The 16,790-nt window shown below is 38.7% G+C and overlaps 1 protein-coding gene across 2 annotated transcripts in view; it reads left to right on the top strand.

The window, feature by feature from the left end:
• The window catches only part of LOC138642773 (cadherin-2A), a 392,403-nt gene that overhangs the window by 363,666 nt on the left and 11,947 nt on the right, over positions 1–16,790 (top strand). For both annotated transcript variants that reach the window (XM_069731241.1, XM_069731242.1), the window contains 6 exons: positions 70–323; positions 938–1,080; positions 3,067–3,300; positions 5,402–5,635; positions 9,063–9,202; positions 15,752–15,916. In XM_069731241.1, coding sequence (XP_069587342.1) covers positions 70–323; positions 938–1,080; positions 3,067–3,300; positions 5,402–5,635; positions 9,063–9,202; positions 15,752–15,916 — 1,170 coding nt within the window. The remainder of the gene's footprint in view (positions 1–69; positions 324–937; positions 1,081–3,066; positions 3,301–5,401; positions 5,636–9,062; positions 9,203–15,751; positions 15,917–16,790) is intronic.

Here is a 16,790-nt window from a genome sequence, read left to right as displayed (position 1 = left end):
TGACTGTATTGTGATCATCTTATTTTAGAATAATGTTTTCTAACAAACTCCTTTTTTTTCTACTTCTAGCCAATTGATTTTGAGACCAATAGGATGTTTGTTCTGACAGTAGCTGCAGAAAACCAAGTGCCTTTAATTAAAGGCATCCATCATCCTCCACAGTCAACAGCCACAGTCTCCATTACTATCATTGATGTCAACGAAAGTCCTTATTTCAGTCCAAATCCTAAACTGATACGTCAGGAAGAAGGTCTGATGCCTGGAAATTTACTTGTGACATTCAATGCACAGGATCCAGATCGATACATGCAGCAAACAGTTAGGTAATCTGACATGTCACAGTTTATTCTGTTTTTAATCTTTCAGCTGCATTAAGATTTCTAATATTTATTTGTGTAAAGACATAGTTAATGTAAAATTATTCTTTCCTTCTCTTTCCTTCTCTTTCTTTCTCCTTCTTTCTTTCTTTTTGCTTTTTTTTCTTGTTTTTTTCTTTATTTTTCTTTTCTTTCTTTCTCTTATTTTTTATCTTTCTTTCTTCCACCTTTCCTTCTTTTCTTTTTTCTATCATCTTCTTTAATTTGTTCATTTTCTTCTTCGTATTTTTTCCTTCATTCTTTCCTTTTTTTTCGTTCTTTCATTTTTGTTCTTCCTTACATCCTTCTTTCCATCCTTCCTTTTTTCTTTCCTTTCTTTTTATTTTCCATCCTTCCTTCTTTCCTTTCATTTTTCATTCCATCCTTCCTTCTTTCCTTCCTTTATTTTTCATCCTTCCTTCTTTCTTTTTTTCTATCTTAATTTTTCCGTTCTTTCTTTTCTTTTGTTCTCTTTTTTCTTTCTTCTTCCAATCTTTCTTTCATTCTTTCTTTCTTCCTCATATTCTTTTTTTCTTTATCTCCCTCCCTCCTTTTTTATACATTTCTTTTTCTCTTTTTAGGTATTCAAAACTTTCCGATCCCGGAAACTGGCTTAAAATTGACGCCATGAATGGACAGATTACTACTATAGCAGTTCTGGACAGGGAATCCATGTATGTGAAGAACAATATGTACAATGCCACATTTCTGGCCACAGATAGCGGTATGTATTAATGTCTATTACATTTATTGCCTTATTTTATGTATGTGTGTGTATATATATATATGTATATATATATATATAATGTAATGAAATTAATTTATTGTATAGCAGAAATGGGTATAATTCATATTTTGTTGTGTTTTTGGAACAAAATATATTACATTTAGTAACCATATTAATCAAAGCTATTGTTCTAGAATTCTGTCGTAAATCACTTTGAAAAGTTGTAAAATTTTTGTGCAAAGAAATTTCGCAACTTTTGCCGTTTTAACGGCAGTTTTGGCCAACTCTGTCAAAACTAGCAAAGCTGGAGCGTAGATGTGATATGGTGTGGTACTTCGCTTGTCGAGAGACGGGTTGCGACATGCCTCTAGAGACTGGAGTAAGATTTACGGTGCACGGGGCACACGCTGCTTTTCAAGTGCTCATCATTAATAAGCGTGCGCCTCTGGCTCCAGCACACCCCATCATCAAGATCGGTAAGGACAACGCCAGTCTTGGTCTTAGTCAGGGTCTTAGTCTTTATCAAAAAGTACAAAATATTCTTATCCTAATCCATTTTACTTGTCTGCCGCCTCTTTGGAGTAAAGGTACCGTCACACTCAGCGACGCTGCAGCGATATAGACAACGAGCCGATCGCTGCAGCGTCGCTGTTTAGGTCGCTGTAGAGACGTCAAACACAGCAGCTCCAGAACGATGCAGGAGTGATCCAGTGACTTAACGGCGACTCACTTATCGTTCTCGCTGGTTGTTAGCTCCATGTTAAAACATTGCTGGCATCGTTGCTTTTGCTGTCAAACATGACGATACACGCCGACCTGATGACCAAATAAAGTTCGGGACTTCTAGCTCCGACCAGCGATGGCACAGCGGGATCCAGATCGCTGCTGCGTGTCAAACACAACGAGATCGCTATCCAGGACGCTGCAACGTCACGGATCGTTAGTTGCTGAGTGTGACGGTACCTTTAAAAATAGGAAGTATAAATATTTTTAAATCATATTTAAGTGTTTGCATGGAAATAGGAAAAGGATTTGATACATTGTTTTCCTTCTAGAAGGATATTTGTTTTTTAGATGTTTTGCTAATTTATATCGGCCATTCTTCGTAATACATTTATGACAAATCAGTCGTAAATGAATGTATTATACAGCAGCTCTGTTGAAGTGGATACGGATAGTTTATGAGAACGCTTGAGAATATATTGCCTCATCATAACCGTAATTAAAATAAAACCAACTGTTTGAGAGAGATGTGCTGATGTGTGCCAAAAAGGAGAAAGGTTGATCATTGCTGGTACCCATTATCTCGGCTTGCTTCCACCCCCATTGTGTGCACACATCCACGTAATCTCATTAAATAGCTTTTTACATTGACACCATCTTATTAGATATGCACAGATCAGGGGATAATCGCAATCAGGGCTCATGAAATTGTAATGTTTTCCAAATACTAATGCATAACATAGGCTGCTAATAAATGCTGAGGTTTAATGAAAAGATTGAAGTACGTTATCAATGTTGATATTACAATAAAATTGTAAATATGGTAAATGAAGGAAAGGCAACTGCTTTATAATGAAGCGTGAGCATTACGGGTGCCTGTAAAATGACGCCGTCCTATTTGTAGTTTTACCCTGTTGTCTTTTAATGCAGTTTTTATAGTGTAATTCACGATGATGTAAAAAAAAGACAGGGGTGACAGATATAGCTTGGCATACGATTCCTCAAGCCATGTCCAATTTCTGAGATCACTCAAGTGGAATACCACCGGTGATACAGACAGGCGGATGTCACACGTTCAGTATGTTCTCCCCAGTGACCCAAAGCCGTTAAAATGACACCATTATTTCCAGTACAGTCATACAGGAATGTACGGACTATATGGGGCCAACAGCGTCACAGCCACATTCAGAATAACACCGCTTTGTCGAGCCTTAAAGATGTTTATTCTTTCTTAATGATTGACCAAATGGCTTTTCCTAGGTATTCCACCAATGAGTGGCACAGGCACATTACAGATCTATTTGCTGGACATAAATGACAACGCTCCACAAGTCTTCCCAAGAGAAGTGGAAATTTGCGAAAGACCAGATCCGAATGCAATTAACATTACAGCAGTAGATGCCGACATAAACCCTAATGCAGGACCCTTCATCTTTGAGCTCCCGTTCAGCCCAATGGATATTAAGAAGAATTGGACCATAACGCGAATTAATGGTATGTTTTTGTGACCAAGTTTCTCCCTGAATAACAGTGCTTTAGCATGTGTTAACCCACTATCTGAGGTTCCACCACAGGTTTCAGCGGCTTTTTTTTCAGCAGATTGAAGGCCTCCATTTGCACAACCCCAACTCTGGACCAGGGCAGTGTGAATCTAATTGGTCATCTCTACTCTTCTGACTTTACCAAAAGCCACTAAACTCTCATAAGTGTAACAATCCACGATCTGATCCCATCTGAAATTCACCCAGTTAATTTCAGATATAGTTGTAAGTTCCAATTTGTATCAAATAGAATACAGATGGGGGAATTTGTGTCTTCTCCAGTCTAACTCCAGGCCCCTTTCCAGATTTTAATATAGTTGCTTTTGAAAAATACACATTTCAATTCCAAATTACTCAACACAGGTTATCTTTGTATCATTAAAACAAAAATGCACTATTAGCCTTATATAGCCTCGGTGTTGCAATGGCTACTGCTTACTGCAGAATGGGTTAAATAAGAATCTGTCAAGTGATCTCTGAAGGTTCAATGGGAGAGTTTATTTTATTTGCCTTTTTTTCTCCTCTCAGCTGATTTATGACTACAGACTAAATCAAAGTTGAACGTGCAGAGGAACAAAGAGTCTGCAAAAGCCAAATGGGGCAAAATTTGAAATGGGACGGTGATTTTTATCCCCAAATACATAAGTTTAAGAAGAAAAAAACAACAACTGACAATTCTGGTGGACAAACCTTTTATAAAGCTCCATGGGCAACTGCAAAGCATTTTCTTACTCAACCCTACCTAAGTGAAGTTCTTCTAGCGGGAGAGCTTCCCATTGCCGACTGGCAGCATCTGTCTCTGTTCTCCCTTTAGAAGACACATGAACGTTTTGCTATCAGCAAAATGCGTGAAAAGGGGTTAAATATGTTTCTCAAACAAACCCGTGTGCTGCGTTTATGATCCCGTTGATTATTTTTCTTTTTTGTCTATTAGGCGTATTTTGGCTTTGTCTATTAGACTGCTTGAATTCCGTCACACTGAGCCTGCTGCTACGATTGTGTTGCTTCCCATTACTATTAGCGCTGCGAACAGTGATATTTCTGATTGTTTTGTTGCCGTGTCTTTTTAAATACAACATTGTGCACATGGCTGTGAAAAATGATCCGCTATTGTTACTTTTAGAGAAAAAAGCCTTTAAGTGCAACCAAGTGCCTTTACTTTGTTTTCTTATCTGCAAAATATATTGCGGAGGTTTATGGAGGAATGTACTTTCCATTTTGCAAGGGGATATTATAGCTGGTAAATAGTTGTTCTTTTTCCAAAGAACTTTGTAAAATCTTTTATGTGCTAAAACTTCATTTAAGACTTTCGCAGTATAACTTGCTGCTCGCTAAACTAAGAGAAAGGAAGCCGCGTTCCCGCATAAAAGCTTTTTACCAAAAACTCATTTTCTTTTAAGTCCTAAAATGGAAAGCGTTAAAGGCTCGTTGCTACATTTTCGGCTTTGTGATACAAGTGAGGCAGAACTGCCTTGTAGACAGAGGGTAGGTCAACTGATACAAGCTTCTGTCCACCTTGGTTCTTAACTGCTTCTCTCATGGTACCTGGACGACCATTAATTCTGATACAATAGCGACTGTTACCAAAACAAAAATAGACAAAATTTAATTTAATTTTTAATTAAGTAGTTGAATCCAGACGGTGTTATAATAGACCCCCTGTGAGGGCCTAATACGGATGAATGGAACTAAATGTACAATTTGCTACTATAATTACCATACTACTCTGGTAAATGCCCCCCTTTCCTTTGACGCTTAATTAAAATGAATTAATAGTTTTCTGATGACTTGTTACGTGTAATCGTCTGATAATTCTGTAATGACAATTTAGGATACAATAGTGCATGGGTAGAATCCATCTTGGAAAATAGTTTTATCATTTCTGTAGAAATAGAAAAGCCCCTTTTTCTGTTTTGTGTAGCGAGAAGATGTTTAGATTGTTCGGTAATTTTATTTAAAGTTTAATGCTTGTCTAATTGAATCTTTGCATCTAATTAATCTTTGCGATTTAATTTGCCGCAAGTATACAATTAATATAATTGGTTTTTTTTAAGGTGACCATGCCCAGCTCAGTCTGAAGATTGCCTCCCTCGATGATGGAATCTATAACATCCCAATTCAGATCACCGATTCAGGAAACCCTTCGTTGTCAAACACTTCATACCTCCGTGTGAAAGTCTGCTCCTGTGACATGAATGGATACTGTAGTGGAGTGGCTCCAATCATTGGCACTGGTCTGGGGACAGGAGCCATCATTGCAATTCTTCTGTGCATCATTATTTTGCTAAGTAAGTACACCTATGACAGTATTCATTTGTATATGTTAGTGCATACCTTTAACTTTCACACTCCAGAGCTGATTAACTGTTAGGCTTGGTTCACACTGTTGCACTAAAACACGTGTCAGTCCCATCCACAAACTGTAGATATGATTATCTCCGTGTGTTCTTGGCCCCATGGTGGGCAAGAACAAGAGCTTCCGGCTATTGGACTTCACTAGTTTAGTTCAACAAAATGGACCAAATGCATGCTGCAGTTTTTTTCACACAGACAAAAATGCTGGTATCTACTGACACACAGGGTATTAGTGGTTCATTGTGCGGTGAGTGCAGTACAGTACATTGTACTAATTTATGGCCGTCTGAATGAGCCCTTAAACTTTGAGGTCTCTTTGTGAAAGATCCTGGAAGGGCTCCAGGGAAGTTAATCCATTTTTGATGTCTGCATAAATAGACTGATCACAGATTAGTAACCGATCATTAGTCACTAGATACCTACTTTAATACAGCTTTGTTGAAAGGGTTTCCCACTTTCAAAAAAATGGACTCCGAATGCTGTAAAATACCTAAAATAACACGCACAGCAGATAATCACCATCTAGGTATCCAGCAACGGCTTTTCGCCACTTCTGCAGTCTCACACCGGCCGTGTCAAGCACCACTATAGCCGATCACTGAGCTCAGTGGCCTGTGCCGTCTACCTTAGAGAAGCCATCGAGGTCAGTGATTAGCTGACGGCTGTGTTTGTTCTTTTAAGTATTTTACAGAATTTGGAGTCCACTTACATGAAAGTGGAAAACTCCTTTAAGTCTCCTATTCTACCCCACTTTAGAGCAACTTGGGGTGGACACTGAGCGTAGGCATTCTTTCTTTTATTTCCATAATTTCAGTAAATTTAAGTTAAAAAGCAATGTAATGCTTTTTATGCAATATTTCTTTGTGCAGTTTCTTATTCTCTTGAGACGGTTCGTAATTAAATTAAAGGGACTTTAAAGTACACAACGAGTGTTCAAAATAAGTTCCGCAGCTCAGTGCTTCACGATGGGGCCAATCATTTATATACACCTTCCCACCGGCTTGTTTTCCCTCTCATTCCCCCTTTTCTTTGAAGGACAGCGCTGGTTTTCATATATCCAAAGGGCAGAGAGATGGAAACCAAGCAGGTGGAAGGTGTATATAAATGATTATCCCCGCCATGGAGCGCCGAGTGCCTGTACTAGGTTTGAACAGTCATTATGTGCTGAGAGTCCCTTTTACGACTGGTGATACCATTGTCAATGGTCGGGTCCCTGCAGAATCAAATACTGACATTGCTCCTTTCTGCTATTATTCCTTTAGAAATTTAAGAATAAACTGGCAATTGGTTGTTACCTGTTGGGGGGGTCTCTAAATGTTCTTATACTTTAAACACCAAAAACACTGAGTAACAATCCTTTAAAAAATTATTACAACATTTTTATAGAAAAATAGACATAAAGACAGGTAAAAAAATGTACATTAGATATAAAAAACAAAAACACGTATAGTAGGTATGGGAACTGGACCAAGGAGAATTTACTCAGATAGTGCAACAAATGCTAGTCATAAAGTGCCAGTGCTTCAGCATTTCAAAACAACACAATACACAAAATGATATTGCTGGTAAAAGAGTAATTAATCATAGTCAATCAGACAATTGAATTAGATTATACTGGGAAGAAAAAATCCCAGGTAGCATACCAGTACATGTATGAAAAATACAATGTATCACTTAGTCCATATCCTTACCCATATTGTCCTGCTAGCCCCATTGTGCCATCTGCTGACATTGTGCATATCCGCTATTATTCCTTTAGAAATGTACGAATAAACTGGCAATTGGTTGTTACCTGTTGGGGATGTGTCTCTACATGTTCTTATACTGTCCAATCAGTGATGCAAGTATCTACCTCTAGGATCACACCCATCGACAAGGGGAATGGTACCATCCAGTTGTCAAATTTTTTTTTTTTTTATATATAAAATTTCAGTTTAACTTTAAGAAAAGATGAATTATTCTATCATTAAGAATACAGGCATTAAAAATCCACGTCTGGGGAGGTGACCAGCATTGTTTAAGCCTCATTCTCAGACTGTTAGTTAGACAAAGAGATTAGAAGTTTCACAGATAAATAAATAATTATTGCACAAAGTTTTGTTTCTCTACATATGTAAGTTACTTACCTTATAATGCACAGATGTTCCAAGAAAAAGGATGAGACTTGCCTCAATAATCAAGTGGTAATAGTAGAGCAATGCTGCCAGCACACTGCAGTAGACACATGTAGCACAGCTAAAAGAGCAATCCACAAACCACATAAATAATTCTGACAGTACAGTGTTTTCCCCAATACTCGTAAGATTGCTGCGGTGGTGATGGATCTTATCATCATCGGAATTCATGTCATGTGCGATGGCAGAAACAGGCTGCGATTCGGAATCTGTCTCCGCTTATTGTTTACACGTAACGTTGGGTTAAGGAGTAATACTAATAATACAAATGTCAAGCACAAAATGTTTAATAAATGATCTTTAGCATTCATAAAGACAGATTACACTGAGCATGTTCCAGCTAGTGGATCAGACGATATCTGTATATGTGCGGTACATCATCCCCGGTAGGAGCCTACGACAGCACCGTATGTGATGGGGTACACAATAGCATGTCGGCAGCAAATATCGCTGCTAATACAAGTCTTATGTGAATTGTCCCTCAGCTTTTTCCGTGTCCTGAAGGAAAGTCAGCCTAGTTATACTGCAGGGTAGCGGGAAGCCAATATCAGTTGTAGCCATGTTGTCTTAGTATCTTAAGAAGTGAAAGATGTGGTGGAGCGGAAATGATATCGAAGGAACACATGAGGACCACTTGGGCGTTTTATGGTGATTTGGGGGGGAGACGTTCTGTAAGTAGAACATCTTTAAAAATGACGCATATTTTAAACATTACCATAGCAATAAAATCCAAGGGAACAGACAAGAGCTGTAATCTCTCCAAATCAAATAACAAGATCAGAATGGGTATTGTTCGAAACATCTGCAGCGCAAATGATTTACAGGCTCTGAGCTTGTTTTTATGTTGCACAGATTTGTTTTACAGTTGTTAAAACCGATGTCGAAGGCAAATTGATTTACTTGTTCAAGTTAAAGTGTATTAATATTTAAAAGCCTTAGTTAAACTAATTGCCTTACTTAATTTGTCTACAAGAGAAATCAGATATGTTTAAAGCAAGATTTGGAAATAATTGGGTGAAAATTCCATTATGGGCTCAAGCCAAATATCACATTACTATTAGTCTTCCTTTGTACCGTGCAAATTAATGAATCTGCTGGTGCCTTAGTCACAAATTTCAATCATTAAATGTCCGCCTGTAACTACAGTTCTTTCTATATTTAACTCGTTATTATTTGTATACAACAGCTCTGGTATTAATGTTTGTGGTGTGGATGAAACGTCGTGATAAGGAAAGACAAGCCAAACAGCTTCTCATTGACCCCGAGGATGATGTCAGGGACAACATCTTGAAGTATGATGAAGAAGGCGGGGGAGAGGAGGATCAGGTAATAATTCTTAATATGCAAGACATTAATTCTGAGATCATTTCCAGCCTGTAGTATATCACATTTGCCTCTGGACTGCGCAAAATCAATGTATCCTAAATTGGAAATTGAGTAATCTGATAAAACTGCGATGAATACCCAACAAATTGACCCAAGTGTCGGGAAGAAAGGAGAGGGTACAGTCCAGTTTAGTCCAGTGCCTTTCTAAGCTTGAGTTGTCCAGTCATGGAGCCTCTCTGCATTTGCAATTATATGTGCACCCAAATACCCTTTGCCAAGCTGTATGGACACTATGTATAATACTAGTGTACTGGAGCAACGGAATATTACAAATAGATTTCATTACTCTAGAGATAAAAGAATATTTTAAGATAACATCATTTCTAAAAAATGTGCTATATAAGCTATTAATACTCTCTTTACACCAGGACTCAAAAGAAATATTTTCTTTGTGTAGAGAAAACAGTTGTAGAAATATTAGTGTGAACTTAAAAAGGAAATTAATGTGTAAGTAAAGCTGCTGATACTGTTTCAAATTATATTCTGGACGGTCCGGGAACTGAAGATATGTTACACAGAGAAGTTATCCAGTTGTGTCCACAGTCCCCTAGGTGCCTGTGAGCACCCTTACCTGTATAGCTGTGCTCAGTCTTACTTATTGTTTTGTCCTCAATTACCTATACAGATGTGCCCACTCTTACCTTTCCATATAGGTATGTGGTCAGCCTTACTTATTCAGCTGTGCCCAACCTTACCTAAACGGATACGTCCAGCTTGTCCTATACAGTTGTGGCCACAATTATCTATACAGATAAGTCCACCCTTTCCTATACAGTTGTGGCCACAATTATCTATACAGATAAGTCCACCCTTTCCTATACAGTTGTGGCCACAATTATCTATACAGATAAGTACACCCTTTCCTTTACAGTTGTGTCCACAATTATCTATACGGATAAGTCCACCCTTTCCTATACAGTTGTGTCCACAATTATCTATACGGATAAGTACACCCTTTCCTATACAGTTGTGTCCACAATTATCTATACGGATAAGTCCACCCTTTCCTATACAGTTGTGTCCACAATTATCTATATGGATAAGTACACCCTTTCCTTTACAGTTTTGGCCACAATTATCTATACAGATAAGTCCACCCTTTCCTATACAGTTGTGTCCACAATTATCTATATGGATAAGTCCATCCTTTCCTTTACAGTTGTGTCCACAATTATCTATACGGATAAGTCCACCCTTTCCTATACAGTTGTGTCCACAATTATCTATATGGATAAGTCCACCCTTTCCTATACAGTTGTGTCCACAATTATCTATACGGATAAGTCCACCCTTTCCTATACAGTTGTGTCCACAATTATCTATACAGATAAGTCCACCCTTTCCTATACAGTTGTGTCCACAATTATCTATATGGATAAGTCCATCCTTTCCTTTACAGTTGTGTCCACAATTATCTATACGGATAAGTACACCCTTTCCTATACAGTTGTGTCCACAATTATCTATACAGATAAGTACACCCTTTCCTTTACAGTTTTGGCCACAATTATCTTTACGGATAAGTCCACCCTTTCCTTTACAGTTGTGTCCACAATTATCTATACAGATAAGTCCACCCTTTCCTATACAGTTGTGTCCACAATTATCTATACAGATAAGTCCACCCTTTCCTTTACAGTTGTGTCCACAATTATCTATACAGATAAGTCCACCCTTTCCTATACAGTTGTGTCCACAATTATCTATACAGATAAGTCCACCCTTTCCTTTACAGTTGTTTACACAATTATCTATACAGATAAGTCCACCCTTTCCTATACAGTTGTTTCCACAATTATCTATACAGATAAGTCCACCCTTTCCTTTACAGTTGTGTCCACAATTATCTATACAGATAAGTCCACCCTTTCCTATACAGTTGTGTCCACAATTATCTATACAGATAAGTCCACCCTTTCCTTTACAGTTGTTTACACAATTATCTATACAGATAAGTCCACCCTTTCCTATACAGTTGTTTCCACAATTATCTATACAGATAAGTCCACCCTTTCCTTTACAGTTGTGTCCACAATTATCTATACAGATAAGTCCACCCTTTCCTATACAGTTGTGTCCACAATTATCTATACAGATAAGTCCACCCTTTCCTTTACAGTTGTGTCCACAATTATCTATACAGATAAGTCCACCCTTTCCTTTACAGTTGTTTACACAATTATCTATACAGATAAGTCCACCCTTTCCTATACAGTTGTGTCCACAATTATCTATACAGATAAGTCCACCCTTTCCTTTACAGTTGTTTACACAATTATCTATACAGATAAGTCCACCCTTTCCTATACAGTTGTTTCCACAATTATCTATACAGATAAGTCCACCCTTTCCTTTACAGTTGTTTACACAATTATCTATACAGATAAGTCCACCCTTTCCTATATAGTTGTGCCCATCTTTACCTATACAGATGTGCCCCTTGTTACCTATATAGCTGCACCCATCTTTACCTATACAGATGTGTCCACCAGTACCACAAGCACACGTAAAGGCAAATAATCCCCCTATACTCATGTGAGTCATGTTGGGCCATGCGGTAAAGTAAAGAAGGACACATTTAGTCTATACTCTATAATGGAGTTGCCCTTTTTCTAGACTTCCATGATAACAATATGATTAGCCGCTTCCCTATAATGTTTGCTGACAGGGAACTATAGACAGCTCTTGTCTGTACAAGTCAGGATTACTTATGGTAATTACATAGTAACATAGTAACATAGTTAGTAAGGCCGAAAAAAGACATTTGTCCATCCAGTTCAGCCTATATTCCATCATAATAAATACCCAGATCTACGTCCTTCTACAGAACCTAATAATTGTATGATACAGTATTGTTCTGCTCCAGGAAGACATCCAGGCCTCTCTTGAACCCCTCGACTGAGTTCGCCATCACCACCTCCTCAGGCAAGCAATTCCAGATTCTCACTGCCCTAACAGTAAAGAATCCTCTTCTATGTTGGTGGAAAAACCTTCTCTCCTCCAGACGCAAAGAATGCCCCCTTGTGCCCGTCACCTTCCTTGGTATAAACAGATCCTCAGCGAGATATTTGTATTGTCCCCTTATATACTTATACATGGTTATTAGATCGCCCCTCAGTCGTCTTTTTTCTAGACTAAATAATCCTAATTTCGCTAATCTATCTGGGTATTGTAGTTCTCCCATCCCCTTTATTAATTTTGTTGCCCTCCTTTGTACTCTCTCTAGTTCCATTATATCCTTCCTGAGCACCGGTGCCCAAAACTGGACACAGTACTCCATGTGCGGTCTAACTAGGGATTTGTACAGAGGCAGTATAATGCTCTCATCATGTGTATCCAGACCTCTTTTAATGCACCCCATGATCCTGTTTGACTTGGCAGCTGCTGCCTGGCACTGGCTGCTCCAGGTAAGTTTATCATTAACTAGGATCCCAAAGTCCTTCTCCCTGTCAGATTTACCCAGTGGTTTCCCGTTCAGTGTGTAATGGTGATATTGATTCCCTCTTCCCATGTGTATAACCTTACATTTATCATTGTTAAACCTCATCTGCCACCTTTCAGCCCAAGTTTCCAACTTATCCAGATCCATCTGTAGCAAAATACTATCTTCTCTTGTATTAACTGCTTTACATAGTTTTGTATCATCTGCAAATATCGATATTTTACTGTGTAAACCTTCTACCAGATCATTAATGAATATGTTGAAGAGAACAGGTCCCAATACTGACCCCTGCGGTACCCCACTGGTCACAGCGACCCAGTTAGAGACTATACCATTTATAACCACCCTCTGCTTTCTATCACTAAGCCAGTTACTAACCCATTTACACACATTTTCCCCCAGACCAAGCATTCTCATTTTGTGTACCAACCTCTTGTGCGGCACGGTATCAAACGCTTTGGAAAAATCGAGATATACCACGTCCAATGACTCACCGTGGTCCAGTCTATAGCTTACCTCTTCATAAAAACTGATTAGATTGGTTTGACAGGAGCGATTTCTCATAAACCCATGCTGATATGGAGTTAAACAGTTATTCTCATTGAGATAATCCAGAATAACATCCCTCAGAAACCCTTCAAATATTTTACCAACAATAGAGGTTAGACTTACTGGCCTATAATTTCCAGGTTCACTTTTAGAGCCCTTTTTGAATATTGGCACCACATTTGCTATGCGCCAGTCCTGCGGAACAGACCCTGTCGCTATAGAGTCACTAAAAATAAGAAATAATGGTTTATCTATTACATTACTTAGTTCTCTTAGTACTCGTGGGTGTATGCCATCCGGACCCGGAGATTTATCTATTTTAATCTTATTTAGCCGGTTTCGCACCTCTTCTTGGGTTAGATTGGTGACCCTTAATATAGGGTTTTCATTGTTTCTTGGGATTTCACCTAGCATTTCATTTTCCACCGTGAATACCGTGGAGAAGAAGGTGTTTAATATGTTAGCTTTTTCCTCGTCATCTACAACCATTCTTTCCTCACTATTTTTTAAGGGGCCTACATTTTCAGTTTTTATTCTTTTACTATTGATATAGTTGAAGAACAGTTTGGGATTAGTTTTACTCTCCTTAGCAATGTGCTTCTCTGTTTCCTTTTTGGCAGCTTTAATTAGTTTTTTAGATAAAGTATTTTTCTCCCTATAGTTTTTTAGAGCTTCAATGGTGCCATCCTGCTTTAGTAGTGCAAATGCTTTCTTTTTACTGTTAATTGCCTGTCTTACTTCTTTGTTTAGCCACATTGGGTTTTTCCTATTTCTAGTCCTTTTATTCCCACAAGGTATAAACCGCTTACACTGCCTATTTAGGATGTTCTTAAACATTTCCCATTTATTATCTGTATTCTCATTTCTGAGGATATTGTCCCAGTCTACCAGATTAAGGGCATCTCTAAGCTGTTCAAACTTTGCCTTCCTAAAGTTCAATGTTTTTGTGACTCCCTGACAAGTCCCCCTAGTGAAAGACAGGTGAAACTGCACAATATTGTGGTCGCTATTTCCTAAATGCCCAACCACCTGCAGATTTGTTATTCTGTCAGGTCTATTAGATAGTATTAGGTCTAAAAGTGCTGCTCCTCTGGTTGGATTCTGCACCAATTGTGAAAGATAATTTTTCTTGGTTATTAGCAGAAACCTGTTGCCTTTATGGGTTTCACAGGTTTCTGTTTCCCAGTTAATATCCGGGTAGTTAAAGTCCCCCATAACCAGGACCTCATTATGGGTTGCAGCTTCATCTATCTGCTTTAGAAGTAGACTTTCCATGCTTTCTGTTATATTTGGGGGTTTGTAACAGACCCCAATGAGAATTTTGTTACCATTTTTCCCTCCATGAATTTCAACCCATATGGACTCGACATCCTCATTCCCTTCGCTAATATCCTCCCTTAAAGTGGACTTTAGACAAGACTTTACATAGAGACAAACCCCTCCTCCTCTCCGATTTTTACGATCCTTTCTAAACAGACTGTAACCCTGTAAGTTAACTGCCCAGTCATAGCTTTCATCTAACCATGTCTCGGTTATTCCCACTATGTCAAAGTTACCTGTAGATATTTCTGCTTCTAGTTCTTCCATCTTGTTTGTCAGGCTTCTGGCGTTTGCGAGCATGCAGTTTAGAGGATTTTGTTTTGTTCCAATCTCCTCACTGTGGATTGTTTTAGAAATGTTCTTACCTCCCTTCTGAGTATGTTTTCCTGGGTCGTCTTTGTTCGAGTCTAATGTTTTTCTTCCCGTCCCCTCTTCTTCTAGTTTAACGCCCTCCTGATGAGTGTAGCGAGTCTTCTGGCGAATGTGTGTTTCCCAGGTTTGTTGAGGTGTAGTCCGTCTCTGGCGAGGAGTCCATCATACCAGTAATTCACACCGGAGATATTAAGAAATTCTGTACAGTATATGAAACACAATGGGAAAAAATAATCCCACCGAAATCATTGTCGTACTCTCCACCTTCCATTTGCTCTTTCTAAAATAGATTGAAATGTATTTACTAAATATGTTATATAGACATGTATGTAATGGCGGCAGGCCAGTCTATCAGAAGGGATTATACAGCATAGATTATATAGACATGTATGTAATGGCGGCAGGCCAGTATATCAGAAGGGATTATACAGCATGGACCTGGCTAAGGCAATGTCCCCTGCGCTCCCCTGGATTTACGTCCAGCTTTGTGCTCTGCAGAGTGAAGCTAATGTTACATCTTGTAAAATGAGACCCACAACTTCCTTTTTTCACGCATAATAAATTAACATTTTTTTCTTAAGGTGTTGATTGCATCAGAAAGTACTGAGGTGTTTTGTCACCTAAATCAGACACCTCTCGTGAACGGTGCATATTATAATTTCCATTATTACTCATAACTAAAGCGTGGGAGATTAGTCTGCACATGATAATATTTACACAAGGATGTAATGTAAAAATAGCCAAATTTTCGCTTTGTTTGTTTTGTGCTCTTGTTTTTTTATAACCGTACTTATTTTATATTTTAGGATTATGATTTAAGCCAATTACAACAACCGGACACCGTAGAACCAGACACAATTAAGCCTGTGGGGATACGGCGTATGGATGAAAGACCAATTCATGCAGAGCCTCAGTATCCTGTCCGCTCAGCCGCTCCACATCCTGGTGATATTGGAGACTTCATCAATGAGGTGAGCTATAATATGTTCCCACTGCTCCAGAATTATTGGGAAAACTTTACACATAGTTCTTCAGCTAATCCTAGAAAGGGCAACTGAACTCATAAATGGGACTTAGAATTCTGCAACTTTAATAGTCACATGTCTGACTGACCGGTCAAAGAGATAGGAGACAGTGGGTGGGGAGTAAGGAGAGAGGGCAGGAGATCTGCTAGTGCAATATCCAATCCCATACAGTTTCAACTACAGATTTCTCTTAAACAGCAAAATGGATTTCTACTAGGTAAGGCAGGAATTTAATAAGGATTAAAGTTCTTTTTTGTACATCCTACTAGCTTGGGGTATAAAATCCGGGTTTCACTATGAATCCATCAGTGACCACGTTCTAGCGGAATAGTTTATAACTCTTATATTTGTTGTCCTTATCTCCTCTTAGCTAATTTGTGACCTAGAGCTTAGTCTTCATCAGACGCCAGCAGTTGACGTTGACGTGCACATGACTGGGGGCGCATTGCAGTGATGTAGTGCACTCCCGTTGCTTGCATGCTGAAGTCAACTGCCGGCTGCAGAAGAGGGCGCGGCACTGCGGGGGAGCGGAGGATTACAGACCTCTCCATTCTTTGTAGGTGGGAAAACTTCCAAATCGGCAGTGTATTAAATACTTACGTTATTTTCCCATATATATTGCATGGGGCCCATCTGACTAGTTACGTCACTGATTATAATATATGGGAATAGGCAGAGGATGGTCCAAAAAAGCATTATGTACGTGCACATAATAAACTAAAACCATAGGAAGGTATTATTCATCAAGACTGGCATTTCTTAAATTTCTTATGCCAACCTTGATTAAAAGCTCTCTGAAGTTTGATGTGCAAAGACTTTT

The sequence above is a fragment of the Ranitomeya imitator genome, chromosome 6 (assembly GCF_032444005.1).
Source record: "Ranitomeya imitator isolate aRanImi1 chromosome 6, aRanImi1.pri, whole genome shotgun sequence".
NCBI lineage: Eukaryota > Metazoa > Chordata > Amphibia > Anura > Dendrobatidae > Ranitomeya > Ranitomeya imitator.
Note: the sequence above shows the minus strand (reverse complement) of the source record. Positions and strands in the feature narration are given on the sequence as shown.